Source organism: Bos javanicus, chromosome 8 (assembly GCF_032452875.1).
Source record: "Bos javanicus breed banteng chromosome 8, ARS-OSU_banteng_1.0, whole genome shotgun sequence".
Lineage (NCBI taxonomy): Eukaryota > Metazoa > Chordata > Mammalia > Artiodactyla > Bovidae > Bos > Bos javanicus.
The window spans coordinates 22,777,415-22,792,741 of NC_083875.1; the positions used below are offsets into that span (position 1 = coordinate 22,777,415).

At 42.7% G+C, this 15,327-nt stretch overlaps 1 protein-coding gene and 1 long non-coding RNA gene across 2 annotated transcripts in view; one reads left to right on the top strand and one right to left on the bottom strand.

Moving 5' to 3' along the window:
* Positions 1–1,098, top strand: part of LOC133252498 (uncharacterized) — a 68,572-nt gene extending 67,474 nt beyond the window's left edge. Inside the window, exon 3 of the long non-coding RNA XR_009737955.1 lies at positions 1,016–1,098. This is a non-coding gene — a long non-coding RNA (uncharacterized LOC133252498). The remainder of the gene's footprint in view (positions 1–1,015) is intronic.
* LOC133252497 (S-methyl-5'-thioadenosine phosphorylase-like) overlaps positions 1–15,327 on the bottom strand; it is a 46,968-nt gene that overhangs the window by 4,440 nt on the left and 27,201 nt on the right. The window contains exons 5-6 of the mRNA XM_061425145.1: positions 9,237–9,339; positions 374–3,988 (exon numbers count right to left, since the gene is read on the bottom strand). Of these exons, the coding sequence (XP_061281129.1) occupies positions 3,686–3,988; positions 9,237–9,339 (406 nt within the window). The 3' untranslated portion in view covers positions 374–3,685. The remainder of the gene's footprint in view (positions 1–373; positions 3,989–9,236; positions 9,340–15,327) is intronic.

Genomic DNA, 15,327 nt, shown 5'->3' on the forward strand with positions numbered 1-15,327 from the left:
CAACAGCACAGGACATTACCAGCAATTTAAAATTCCACTGCTTTTCACAGAACATTTTTTTCTGAGTTCCTACTTGATCTGTTGAAGTCAGTTTACTCCCAAGAACTTGAACCCAAGTTCTGCATTTATTAGGGGAGAGGTCATAGAGAAATCCAATGACATCTCTGAAAAGCACAACTAGTTTTCAACATGGTGTCTGAGAAACCTTTTCAGTTGTATAATGTGTTGGCATGGCCTAGAAAGCTTGTGGCTCTTCTCATGTCCACATAATGGATTCCAGTTTTAAAACTGTTGCTATACTGGATAAATCAGAAGATAAGAACACTTCCCTTTAGAGAAGTCTTTAATAAAAATAATGGAATCAAAGCATCACCATTTTTATAGTCCCAGTGAATTAATGGATGGGCTGTTAACATCACAAAACCAGAAACCCAAACCAAACAAACAGTCCACTTTCATGAGCTTCCTTGTGGATTATGATGTCAGAATTAGATCAAATCTCTGGATCCTGCTGCCAATTTACAGAAAATATAGAACACTGCGAAATTGGATAAACCATCCTAAGGAGATGATTTCAGTAATCAGACTGTGGGAAACTCTATAGGACAAATGACCTGGTTTCTTTTAAGAACACCTGGAAGCAAAAAATCACTTACGCTACTTGAGATAACTAGAAAATTGAACTTTGCCTGGATATATTAAGGAATTATTGTTGGACTGTGATAACAGCAATGTGGTTATGCTAGATGTCTCCTAAAATGTTCACAGATAAGTTCATGGATCAGCATGTAGATGAAACATGGTTGGCTTAAAATTGTTATGTTTATGACTGAAGTTGCATTCACGGAAGCTTACCCCATTGCTTCTGTGTATGACTGAAACTGCTTCCTAAGGAAGCTGAAGGAAGTTGAGTATAAGACAGATGACCAGAAAGAGTACTTGTCATGCTTAACTATGCTTAGAAGAAACCCAAGATTCAGGGGCACCATGATTATACCTTCCTATTCCTTCCTAGACCCCTCCCACAATATGGAGATGTGTTTACAACAAAATGATAAGCACCGTAGCAGAGAGGAGTGCCATCACTGTGGGAGGGATCACAGCAGAAGGAGGCAGCCAGCTGGGTGCCTGCCAGGTAGGCAACGTCAACTGCAGCGTCGTGAAACAACCAAGAGATTTGCTTTATATTTTACTCTTTTCCTCATTCTTTGTGGCTGCTATTTCTATACAGATTCTGACCTCCTTTTCCTCTGTGTTTTTGCTGCTGTGCTCCACCCAGAAAGTCCTTTCTGCTTTCTCACAATAAATTCTCACTCAACATCCAGCTTAAATCTCCAGAGTTTTCTTCGGAAACTACATCCCTCCACCATTCCATCACACCTATCATCTGACTACGACCCTCTTAGGGGCCAGTACTATACTGTGCGTGCTAAGTCACTTCAGTCGTGTCCAACTCTGTGCGACCCTACGGACTGTGGTCCACCAGGCTCCACTGTCTATGGGATTCTCCAGGCAAGAATATTGGAGTGGGTTGCCATACCCTCCTCCAGGGGACATTCTTGACCAAGGAATCGAACCTGTGTCTCATATCTCCTGCATTGGCAGGCGGGTTCTTTACCATTAGTGCCACCTGGGAAGCCCTAGTACTGTACTATTGGCTCCGTATTTATCATGTTTAATTCTTCCAGTAATCCTACAAGGTCAGAAATGTAATTAACACCCCCCACTCATGTGGAAGGGTTAAAGAAGTCACCCAATATTACAAGTAAAAAGAACAATGGGAATTTGAAGAAGGGGTTAGGCAACTCTAGAACCTTTTTCTGTGCCAGGCTGCACATCTGGTTTAAAGCACAATGACACACATAGCTGACTGAGATGATGCCATCTTTGTCTATGCTTTCCTTGTGGGATTTAACATTATTTGCTTTCATGCCTTACCACTTACACAGAGCTTAGTTTTTTTGCTTTTAACTGAAGTAGCTCCAGTTGACTGTTTTCCAAACCTCATGTGGCCTACTAAATGAAAGCACCATTAGCTCTGCAAAGGAGACAAATGTTATGAAACCACGCAGAAAGCCACAGGCAGGAAGCAGTCTACTCTCGGGGAGTGGCAGAGGCTGGAGTCTCCTATTAATTGGAAGCAACTTCTCAACATCATGAGGCAGAGCTGCCACTGAGGTGACCAAAGCTGCCAAGTCAGAGACTACATTGGGTCAGGATTTGCAAATCTCTTAACTAACAAACATCCTCAAAGAATCTGTGTTCATCCATGACCTAAACTCCATACCCATGGATGGAGAGGCAGCTAGAATATCTTAGCCTGTTTTACATGAAACTGGATGGTGAAAAAGCAGCTCTGAGATGGTGCTACAGTCCCCCTGGAGAAGATGTCACCTCCCCTAAATGTCTCTAGAACAGCCACTGCCATACTCCTTCCTTCAAAATTTCTTGGCTGCAGTTTTGTCCTTTTCTCTTTTTAAGATGAGATAAATGACAAGACAAATGATCTGGTTTCTTCAAGTAAAATGCAAGCAATGAAAAGGGAGGAGAATATTAGGTTAAAGATTTAAGAGGCTTATCATTCAAATACAATGTGTGGATTATAAGGGATCCTGATTTGAACAGTTAAAAATGATGAGACAGGAGGGAAAATGTGACAAGTCTGGACATTTGATTTTAAAGAATTAATATCACTAATTTTTTTGTACAACAGTGATGGTGTGGTTTTAAAAAAATTATTTTTAAAAGAGAGGTCTTTTAGAAAAAGTTACTTCAAAATCATAAGGGTAGGGGGCAGAAAACTGAATAGGGGCATATAAGTAAGTCAAGAGTTGGCACGGCTGATGATTGTGGAAAGCTGGGTGATGGGCACCTGGGGTGTTCATTACACTAAACTCTACTTTTGTAGATGTTTTGAAGTTTTCCACAAAGGACATATTTGTTTTGGAAGCCTGACCTCAGTGGCCCATTATCCTCAAATACCAGCTGGATCTTGATGTTTTTTTCTGCTTCAAAACCCTCACTGACCTCCCATCTGAAATCCTTACATAGTCTACACGGCCCTGCCTCCCTCTTCCCCCTCCTCACCTCTCCAGCATGGCCCTCTTTCCCATCACACTTAAGCCAGGCTTCCTGGATGTCAAGTATTTGGTTGGGCCCATTCGATACGTACTTCTGTATCCTACCGCATTATTTCTATATAACCCCGAGCCTTCTCACACTGGTTTGTTTGACCTCTACCCAGTTCCTTCAAAACCCAAAATGTTAGCTCCTTATGGACTTGTCTGTCTGCTATTGTATTTTTATACCAAGCACAGTACCCATCCATGGCAGGTTAGACATGAATACAGAATCCTCTTACCAGCAAAGGTACATTAATAGGTTTCCCCGCTACATAATAAACAGGAGCATAAAGAACTTATAACCAAGAGTCTTTATCTGTAATGTAAGAGCTGAGTCTCAGTAAGATTCCCAACACACCTACATGTTTGCAATGTACTCTTCCCTGTTGATCCTTGCCTAAGTGTCCTTTCATTCTCTATGAAGATTTTGTTCTTCCAATGGGAACTACAGAAAAAAAATCTGGTAACACCTAATGATAATGTATCAAAAGCTGACTTTAAAACTTGGTATAAAGGCACTTTCTGGAACTAATGTAATAGAAACAAAAAGTTAAGACACTCTGTCACTGGCTCTCATGGCACTTGGAAACCCAGGCCATACATGTACCAAAGAGAATTCCACCTACCGCTTCCTCATGCTCCTTCCAGCAATCATAATCTGTCGCCATGGCGATACTTGCGTAGCAAATTCCCGCCTCCTTAGCAAGAACCACCTCTGGAACTGTGGTCATGTTGATAACATCTGCCCCCCAGGTCTGGAACATGATGCTTTCTGCCCGGGAGCTGAAACGAGGTCCCTCAATGGTGATCATTGTCCCTTTTGAGTGGCACCGGAGTCCTAACTTCTTAGCAGTCTCTATGAGGACCTAGAACAGAAAGAACCAAACTCAAAACATACAAACAGAAGCTAAGCTTTATTTTTTCTTCCCTGCTACTTTAAAAGATTCTTACTATAAATACCCAGTACCTGCAGGCCCTCAAAGAGAACCTGGGTGATCACAGAAGGGAGTTTCCTAGCTCCCCATCTATTTACATAACGCTCTGTCCCACCCAACCTCTAGCTCACAGCAATAAGAGCAAATACTGGGCTTTTTCTTTACACCAGGCATTTGTTTACATGCTTTAATCTCACTTTTTAGCTGCTTTAATAGATTATCATGGACTGTGAATGTGGGCTTGAGTCTGAGCTCTTAACCTTCAAAGCAACACAAGGCGCCCTCCTCATCCACGTCTCAGAGATGTGCAGAGTGAAGTTTCCAAGCTCCTGAGAAACCGATTCTCATTGCTCTTCTATATAAAACCTGAGGGCTTTTGTGAAAGCTTTTCTGGAGTAGAAGGTACTTTCATAATCTCTTTGCCTGCTGCCTCTCTAAAGACATACAATAAAAAACAGAATGCAGCTATGCTGATTTCTTCTATCCAGAGATAAACTTATCTTGGCACCCTTTAGAGGCAAGGCCATATATGAGTTTAGAAACATTATTTAAAAGTTTGATCACTTTTTCTAGTGTCTAATAATGTATATTTAATCTAATTTCATTTTTCTCTTACTCTGTGCTTAAACATTCCTGTTTAATTGAAAAAAAGTCCTTTAAACTATTAAAGTACTGACAAGAATTCACTTCCCTATGTCCTAGTTTTTTCATCAGTGATATGGGAGTAATAATATAACTCATAGATACTGTGAAGATTAAATGAGCTAAGGAATACACTTCCACTTCCCTGGTGACTCAGATAGTAAAGAATGCCTGCAGTGCAGAAGAAGCAGGTTCAATTCCTGGCTTAGGAAGATCCCCTGGAGAAGGAAATGGCAACCAACTCCAGTATTCTTGTCTGAAGAATCCCATGGACAGAGGAGCCTGGTGGGCTACAGTCATTGGGACTGCAAAGAGCTGGACACGACTGGGCAACACTTCCAAGGAATAAATGGCAAGGAGTGCCCAACACAATATATAAGTGCTTAACTGGTCTTCTAATTATTTTTTTTTAATCCTTTTGGCTGCACTGGGTCTGGATTGCTGTGCACAGGCTTCCTCTAAATGCAGTGCCTGGGCTTCTCATTGAGGTGGGTTCTCTTGTTATGGCCCACAGGCTCTAGGACGTGCAGGCTTCGGTAGTTGCAGCCCACCAGCTCTAGAGCGCGGGCTCGCTCATTGTGGTGCAGAGCCTTAGTTGCACCGCGACACGTGGAATCCTCCCGGGCCAGGGATCGAACCCATGTTCCCTGCATTGGCAGGTAGATTATTAACCACTGGACCACCACGGAAGTCCTCTTCAAATTATTAACACTGGCAGCTTTTACACATTTCCCAAGTAATTGGTCAAAGTTCCTAGGTTACTGTATACAAAATGGAGTGACTCAAAGTCAATAGAAAGCTCCAATTTAGGCCAAAGTCTTGCCTGCACATGTCTGAAACACACAGGCAAATTAACCTATTTCCTTAAAAATAACATTGTCCTATGGCAAAAGAAGAAAGAATTTTAGTAAGAGCCTTGGCAACTCTAAATTTAGAACCATGACAAGCCCTAGCCAATGACTAGTTGATGCTCCATCGTGTTTATTTGGAGAAGGCAATGGCACCACACTCCAGTACTCTTGCCTGGAAAATCCCATGGACGGAGGAGCCTGGTAGGCTGCAGTCCATGGGGTCGCTAGGAGTCGGACACAACTGAGCGACTTCACTTTCACTTTTCACTTTCATGCATTGGAGAAGGAAATGGCAACCCACCCCAGTGTTCTTGCCTGGAGAATCCCAGGGACGGGGGAGCCAGGTGGGCTGCTGTCTCTGGGGTCACAGAGAGTCAGACAAGACTGAAGCGACTTAGCAGCAGCAGTAGCATGTTTATTTATCCTGTACATGCTGAAAATAAGACTATGCTAAATCAAAACTGTTTCCTAAGGAGCAGAAGTTATAAATAATAAGCCTTATTAAATCACTCCTTCCCCTGCTGTCCCCACCCCCTTTCAAAATTAAGGTATAACCAGCCCAGTCCTGTCTTCATTAAATGTCTTTAAAAGTCCCAAATAACTGAGCTGTCTGTCTTGGCCAAACTTCAGAGTGCTTCTAAAGATGTGTGAAGGAAGATCACAAGTCTCGAAAGCCAGTGGCATATGGCATGTAAGTCTTCACTATCACCCTGGGGTGGGTGCCACGCTGGGGAGGAGGAAGTGGAGGCTATGGGCATGGCCCAGCCAGTGGCAGACCCTGAGGGCTTGCCACCCGAAGCAGCACTTGGCACTCTCACACAAACAGATAATGCCATTGTAAGGTGCCAGAAATACAGCTCCAGCCTGAGAGGTCTTTTTAATGTGTCAGGACTTTTTGAAGAAATTTGTTTCAGATTACTTTTTGACTAGAAGTGACAGTTTTCTGAATAGGTAATACTTGCACATGGTACAAAATGTGAACAGCACAAAGGTTCTTATTCTGTGACAAGTATTTCTTCTGCCTGTGTACAAGGGCTTCAGTTTCCCCATGGGAAATCACTGTTCCTAGTTCTTTGGTCAGCTTTCCAGAAACACGCTACTGCTACTGCTAAGTCACTTCAGTTGTGTCCGACTCTGTGCGACCCCATAGACAGCAGCCCACACACATAAATATTTTCATATTTATCTCTTTTATATACACATGCGTGAGCGCTCAGAGGCTCAGTCATGTCTGACTCTTTGCGACCCTATGAACTGTAGCCTGCCAGGCTCCTTTGTCCATGAGATTTCCCAGGCAAGAATACTGGATTGGGTTGCCATTTCCTCCTCCAGGGGTTCTTCTGGACCCAGGGATTGAACCCATGTCTCCTGCATTGCAAGTGGATTCTTTACCACTGAGACACCAGGGAAGCCCCTTATATACACACACACACATATTTAACACAAATGATAAGATACAGTACAACCATTATGTACCTTGCTTGCCACTGGACAATTCATCTTGACAATCTGTCGTCAGTACACAAAAGATCACAAGGATACTGAAAGTTTAAGTGATGATTACCGAGGGGCAACACCATCTACTCTTTACATTTTTGGATAGTATTTTTAAAATCCCTTTTAGGGTATATAAGAATAAAATAATATTGTGAAGGCCTCTTCCCTCCTCCCCATTTTCTTAAACTGCCTTCCCTAGCACTCTTAATCTTTATGTGAGGGTCCTTAGCTTGGCTAGACTAATAATAGCTGAATTAATTCAGTCTCAAAAGAGGCCAAACTGTATTTATTACTGGAAACTATCACTCAGCCACCACATTTACATGTACTCTGAATACCTCATTAGCACTTCCCTTACACACCTCTACTCCTAGTACCCAAATCTCTGGGGCAATACCTCAGATTTACTATTAACATGCATATTCTCTCACTAGTCTATTTCTTCCAAGCTTCTCCCAATCTGAAGTGGACAAAAATGTTATTATACACTTCTAAGTTCTCTTGGAGAGCACATGTATTTTGTGGACAGATCTGTGTTTCAGAGGTTAAGACCAACATCATTCTGATATATTCTGCTGATAACTACCCAGGAACATATACAGTTGAGCCTTGAACAACACAGGTTTGAACTGTGTGGTGTACTCTTACATGTTTTTTCACAATAGATTCATGCTACAATGCTGTTCACTCTGTGGGTTGGCTGAATCCTTGGATGCAGAACTGCCAGATATGGAGGGCCAACTGTAAATTTATACTCATATTTTCAACTGCATGATGGGTCAGTGCCTCTAACCACGCCCCACGTTGTTCAAGGCTCAAATGTATATCTAAACGCCTACTTTAAAATGTGCTTTCACAGAAGTCACAAAGCATAAACATGCAGTGATATATCTGAAATAGCTCCCTTCAACGCCTGGCTTTGGACTCTAGATTTCTGAGACCAGGGTGTGGTTATTTAGGGCACTCTAGCTGCACCCCACTCCAGTACTCTTGCCTGGAGAATCCCAAGGATGGAGGAGCCTGGTAGGCTGCAGTCCATGGGATTGCTAAGAGTCGGACACGACTGAGCGACTTCACTTTCACTTTTCACTTTCATGCATTGGAGAAGGAAATGGCAACCCACTCCAGTGTTCTTGCCTGGAGAATCCCAGGGACAGGGGAGCCTGGTGGGCTGCCGTCTCTGGGGTCGCAGAGTCGGACACGACTGAAGCGACTTAGCAGCAGCAGCAGCAGCTTTGCCTGTAAAGAGGCTAGTTTTACATGATTATGCAAGGTTGAACATAAATCTGTGTTTCACATCACATGTTAAAATTATCTGAATGAGTAACATGTTTAGTTATTTGTATTGTCTAAGTAAGATTTTACTAGGCAGTTTGCTTCTGACAGTACTTTCGACCTACTAGGTGGCATCTGACTTTCAAATTTTGGGGTTATAAGAAAAGTACCATGGATGGACTTGTGAACCATGGTAGCCAGTTTTATTCTCTGAAAGCTAAGGCTAGGATTTCTTTCTTTATACCACCACTGGCTTTTGTAAGGGTTGCCTCTACAGTCCTGAGATCTTACTATAATCCTGGAGAGGAGAGGAGGCTGGACAGGAAAAGTCAAACTCAGCTCAAAGGCAAATGATGCCAATCTATTTATAGATTATTAATCATTTAATTCATAAAAGCAGTTACCAGTCACTAGATGTCTTATAACTGACAGGCATCATTCAAAGCACTTTATAAGTTACTCTTTTATCCTTCACAGTCCTGTGAGGTATCAATATGTTATCATTACTTTATTTTATAAATGAGGAAACCAGAGTCCAAGGTTCTGATCCAGAAACAAGCAACAATTAAGTTGAAGAATAAAGACCTGATCCTAAGAAATCTGGTTCCAGAGTGTATACTCCAAATTATGCTGTCTAAATTATTTTAAAAGGTATCCAGATATCCTGACACTAAAATCAAAACTTACTAAAAAAAAAAAAAGGCAGGTTGCAAATTTGAGTGATTCAGCTTATAGATGACTGAGAGTAGTGGAGGGATTATTAACAAAGGGAAACAACTCTTCCTAAAACCTTACATAAGCATCAAACTAGAGAGGGGAAGAGAGACCACATGCTTGGCCAACTAATCTGTCTGTAGATGCCACCCCAAGCCCTCATGATTTATTCTGGCGCACCTTCCAGAAAGATTACGAACCTCTCTTGTTTTAGGGCAGAATGGCTCAGCCATTGGAATATGGCACACTCCTCTGGCACAGGAATGATTTCCATCATAGAAGGTCTGAAGCCTTCTGGTAGTCCTACAAAATAAAGTAAAAAAGATTATTTTTTTAAAAAGTTACCTCTCTACCCTTTAGAGCTGGTAATCAGTTGTATCTAGGTCAGTATCTTGGTCCTCACTCTAGAATCAATAGTTCTGGATAAGCTGAAAGAAACTGTTTAAAAAAGAGAGAGAGCTTCTTGATAGTACTTGGCTTTTCTGGCTCTGAGTTGGTAGCACCCTGCTTCCCAACAGGAGTTAAAGTATCTGAGGTCTGGTGACTGTGACAGGATAACCACACTGAACAGTAGGTGAAAGTCAACTGTGGGCTCAGGAGGCCAGGTGAAACACTTAAGAAGTCAACTATGAACATTTTCCATCATCTCAGATATAGAGGATTGTATAGTGAACCCCTTATATATATTTAGATTCAACAATTTCCTAAATTTCGTCAAACCTACTTCATTTATTGCAAATCCCAGACTTTGTCACTTTATCCCTACTTCAGATGGACCAAAATATATGGATTATTTTCCATGGCAATGTCATTATCACAACTGAGAAAAATGACAATTCCCAAGTATTATCTAATATATAGACCATCTGCCAATTTCCCTGGCGTCCTCAAAAAATAAAAAATCTTTTTTCTTTTTTTAAAAACTGTTGCTTGGTTAGTTTCATATTCCAAACAAGGTCTAAGGTCTAAATTTTGCACTTGACTGCCCTGTCACTAAATTGAGAGTAACTCCTGCCCTCCACCCTCAACCTTATTTTTTCATGCCTTTGATCCATTGAAGACAGCAGCCATTCATCCAGCTCTGTATTTCGAAACATCTGTCTCTGCTGTCTTGCTTAAACTTGTGCGTCTGCCTGCCAGAATTAATTCTGAAGTCTCATGAAAGTTCTAAAGTTAACGTTCTGATAAAACATTTTTGAGTCCATAAGAGAGTCCAAAATTAACCCAGTGCCAAGTCACCCAGCTACTTCTCTCTCAAAGTTTTCAGAATAAAGCACTTTTTATATCCATTGCACTGTTCTAAACTTGAACTCATGAGTAATATAGGAAAGAGAGAGTCCTCATTTTCCTAGAGAGGGGAGAGCAGGGTAGCAACAGGGCATGGGAAACCAACAGCTGAAGGAACATCACTTCATTTCTACTTCTACCGGGAAGGTAGAGAACAGCATGGAGAAACATTCTGGTTCAGTTTACCCAGCTGGCATGTCCGCCTCTCACAGTTAACCTGTCACTTCCTCCCCATCACACATTAAACAGTGATACCAGCTGGCATCAAAGCCACCTCTCTCAGAGATTAGGCCTCAGAGCTTGGGAGGAATGAAATCAAAGTTCATGTTCCTCTCAACCCCCTTATCACATGAGTCTTAAGGGAAAGGCTAAATTAACCCCAAGCAATTCCAGATGGGGTTGAAGAACAGGTCAAATGACTCTTCCAGCCTATATAAACAGAGGCTGTTTTCTTTTTGTAAAACTTACTAATAAAATGGTGCCACGTATTCCAGCTTTGGCTTGGTTTCAGCCTTCAGTGAGTCAAATATTAGCAATAATCCTATTTACAACCATGATTAAGTGTGAAAACAGGGCCACAGAACCCAGCAGGGGCTATGTCCCAGCAGACATCTATGCAGTAACACCCCATCTTATCTATTCTGTCCCTCTCTCTCTCCGTCCCTTCTTCGCCTAATTAGTCCTCTCTCTGTTCTGAACATTTACCTTAAGACATCATTATTGGGCTTCCCAGATGGCTCAGTGGTAAAGAATCCTTCTGCCAATGCAGAAGATGCATGAGATGCAGGTTCGATCCCTGGCTTGGCAAGATCCCCTGGAGAAGGAAATGGCAACCCACTCCAGTATTCTTGCCTGGGAAATACCATGGACAGAGGAGCCTGGCAGGCTACAGTCCACGGGGTCGCAAACGAGTCAGACCTGACTTGGTGACTAAGCAACAATAATGTATTATTCTTCAGCTCAGTTCACTTCAGTCACTCAGTCATGTCCGACTCTTTACAACCCTATGACTACAGCACGCCAGGCCTCCCTGTCCATCACCAACTCCCAGAGTCCACCCAAACCCATGTCCATCAAATCGGTGATGCCATCCAACCATCTCATCCTCTGTCATCCCCTTCTCCTCCTGCCCTTAATCTTTCTCAGCATCAGGGTCTTTTCAAATGAGTCAGCTCTTCGCATCAGGGTCTTTTCAAATGAGTCAGCTCTTCGCATCAGGTGGCCAAAGTACTGGAGTTTCAGCTTCAGTCCTTCCAATGAACACCCCAGGACTGATCTCCTTTAGGATGGACTGGTTGGATCTCCTTGCAGTCCAAGGGTCTCTCAAGAGTCTTCTCCAACACCATAGTTCAAAAGCATCAATTCTTTGGCTCTCAGCTTTCCTTATAGTCCAACTCTCACATCCTTACATGACTATTGGAACAACCATAGCCTTGACTAGACGGACCTTTGTTGGCAAAGTAATGTCTCTGCTTTTTAATACGCTGTTTAGGTTGGTCGTAACTTTCCTTCCAAGGAGTAATTCTTTATGTTATGCTATAAACACGTGATGTTAACTGCCTACAGTTTAACATTTTACATTTTTCTCTTTAAACAAAGCTCCCCAACTTCCACCTGTACAGTTTATAGCAAAACCACTATATCTTTTTGATTCTTCATTTTCCAGTTATAAAATGTATTGTTCACCACCCATTTGTAAGAGTGCTACGAGGATTAAGTCAGCCCTGAGGCCCAGCTTCCCCACAGCAGCTCAGAACTGAGGTCTGAGCTGGAGGCTGAATCAGGAGTCAGCACCAAGGAGAAGCTGTAGTTGGTGCTCAGAACACCCAGCCTTGCAGGAGGGGTAGCCCCAGGAAGGCCCGGGGACTTTAATACCCATGTGTCTAATAGTTTCAGGGTTATACTGTTAAGATCCCAGGAAGGAAAATGCTGATAAGAAACATCTCTTCACACAGCCTGCCCACCTAGTCATGGTGTTCTACATAACTCAGATAGCAATACATTCAAGTAATGATCTGAATTTAAATTACTGTCAATACTCCGATACTGCATAAAATGAGGCATGATTATGCTGAGTGAAATTCAGATCAAGAACAATGAGGTATGCAATCACAAGTGAAGGTACTGAAGGACACACCCAAGGGAAATTCTAAAATGAAAATACATGTAATTTTAATATCTCCTATCCTCCTGAGAACTTTAAATAGAAGTCAGAGGTTCTACAAGTCTGCAAGAAGCAAGGGACATCCCCGGGGGGAATGTGACCTGATTGAGCCTGTGTTGATGGGACTCCCCTGCCTGTTCACTCCTAATTTCTAGTCAAAAAAGAAAAGCTCTTCTGTAGACAGGATAGTGGCTCATCCTCAGTTTTGTACACGGATTTCAATCTTGTTACTGATTTTTCATGTGTCCTTGAGCAAATTACTTAACCTCTGTGAGTTCTTTCTTCATAAGGTATTAATAACATACACTTACACCCTTGTTTAAATATGAAAACATGGTCACAGAAATCTCCAGTAGTGACATCCCAACAGGCAGATGCAATAACTCCTCCATTTTTTTATGTCAAGTATGTGAGTTTGGGGATAAACAATAGTTGTTACAAAGCACTACTACTATTGCCCTGAGGATCAGTGAGGGAACAGACAAAGCATCCAGCACACAGATTCACACAAGTCACATTACAGATGGATGCAGGCGCAGCAGAAGCAAGCATATGGAGCCCATCAATGGAAGACACCTGCAGATTTCTCTAGATCTGGAGTGGTGCCCACGTGAGCATCTTTTCCTGATAAAGAGGGGCCTTAATGGGATATCTTTTTCCTTCCATCAAGAGATAGAACTGAAATACATTCCTGGGCCATAGGAAAAAAATTAGCCTTAGACCACGTCAGACTGGCTGGATCCATGGGGAAGCAGTGTTCTAGACTGTGGGTGAGAAGAACAGGAAGGATCACCCAGTTGCTAGAAGCAACCTAGACCAGGGATGACAGTTTGGGGGCAGTGGCTCCATCCTACCAACCTGTAACAGTGGCATGTGGTAGTAAGCAGAATAATGCCTCCCACCATACCCCTGAATATCCATACCCTAATGCCCAGAACATATGTTGTCTTCCATTGTAGATGGAAGGGGGCCAGGAGCCAAGAATGCAGGTGACAAAGAACAAGGAAAGGGATTCTCCTGAGCTTCCAGAAAGGAATTCAGCCCTTGATTTCAGCCCACTGAGACCCATGTTATACTCATACCCTGCAGAATTAGCTAATAATGTTGTGTTGTTTAAGCCACTGCATTTGTGGGAATTTGTTACAGCAGCAAAAGGAAGCTAATACATGTGCTCATATGGTTTAACCTGGTTAACACAGTGTAATTTCTCTGGTAGGAAAGATCTGATGCCAAAAGTCTTTCTCCAACTCTTGCTTCAACTGGTGAACCCTCCTAGCGGAGCAAAGGGACTGCTAATTCTCACTCCCAACCCCACCATCATCCTGGGACACGAACTGGAAATACACTTCAGGGACTGCCCAACTGGCTGGCTTTACTACTCCCTGGCTAGCTGTGTGCCTGCAGGAAAGTCAGCCTGACCTCTGTCTACCTCAGTCTCTTATCGGTCTTCTCATATTTAAAATGGGGACATGAAGAGGAAATACGGTCAGTGTGAAGACAGAGAGCACATGAAGCAAGTGTTCAGCCCAAGTCATCACTGCCCGTCGAAATCTGCTTCTGCACTTCTCGTCTGCCAACCTCTGAGGGTGACTTGTACGTGGGCCTCAAGTCAAGGGTACCCCCAAAAAGGGATATGTGATAATAAAAGTTAGAAAACAAACAACAAACTGCTATGGAGGAGTGAAGGAGACAAAATTATGGTGTGTATTGGCAAGGGAAATGAGTTCAAGGCCATCGAGGAGAGAACACCAGGCACTTTCAGACACAGCAGGGAACAAAACGCAGAGAAAGAATGACTGGTAGGTTCTTTCAGGATCAAGACCCTTGAATCTGCACACAAAGATTGCTATCTGTTAATAGTTTTCCTTTGAAGAAATGCTGAGTTGCAGACAAGTTGAGAGAAAACACTTGTCCCACAGCAGAAACACCTGTCACACACCTGCACACTTCCAAGGTAGTTCTGGAGCACAGGACGTGTCCATAAGCCTCAGCACACAGGGATACTAGGCAGTTAATTTACCAGCAAGGTGGTGCCAAGGCCTCCTTATGAAGAGCTTGGTTTCAGGGAAATGACTGCACCCACATCTCTTAAGGTCTATCCAGTCTGTCTCAGGAGAACCCCTAATTGAAAAACACATCCTTTGGTGCAGTTACTCATAAGATTACAAACTGCAAAAGGGGGAAGGCTGGTTGGAAAGGCGTGTGTCCTAAAACTTCAGTTATGTGGCAGACTGCCTTTTATGATTCTAACCATCTCTACCAGTAATACATACATGTATGTTAATTACCCAGGACCTAACAGCATCGCATAGATGGGAACAACTCAGTATTCCGCCCCCCCTTCATAAATATCCAGAAATAACTTCATGTTCCAAAGACCAGAGATGACCAAATAATAAACATTAATGCTTCACGGGGGAAAGGAACATGAGCAAGGATGCAAAGTACAAAAGCAGTGAAGAAGCCACCACAAAGGTGACGGGACAGTTTTCAGTTTATGTCAAAGATTTTACCATCAGTGACAAAAGGAACGAGGAAAAATTACATCAAATTACAGTAACAGATTTCAGGGCAAGCCCTCCCAGAGGCAACAGATGTTTGGGCTTGGTTTCCAGCTCTCTTGTGACTGTGTCTTTCTTTCTATTTCCAGGGAGTAGTAATGGAAACCAGGGAGTCGAGCTGAGAGAAGCAAAAATGTTAAGAAACATTAATAACCCATATGAGGACAGTGGTGATGGACAACAGGGTGGATTCAGGGCACATACGGGCACGACTTGGGAGACCAACTGCACACAGGGGTGACAGATCCTCAGCAGTGACCACGGTGGATGGCAGTGCCA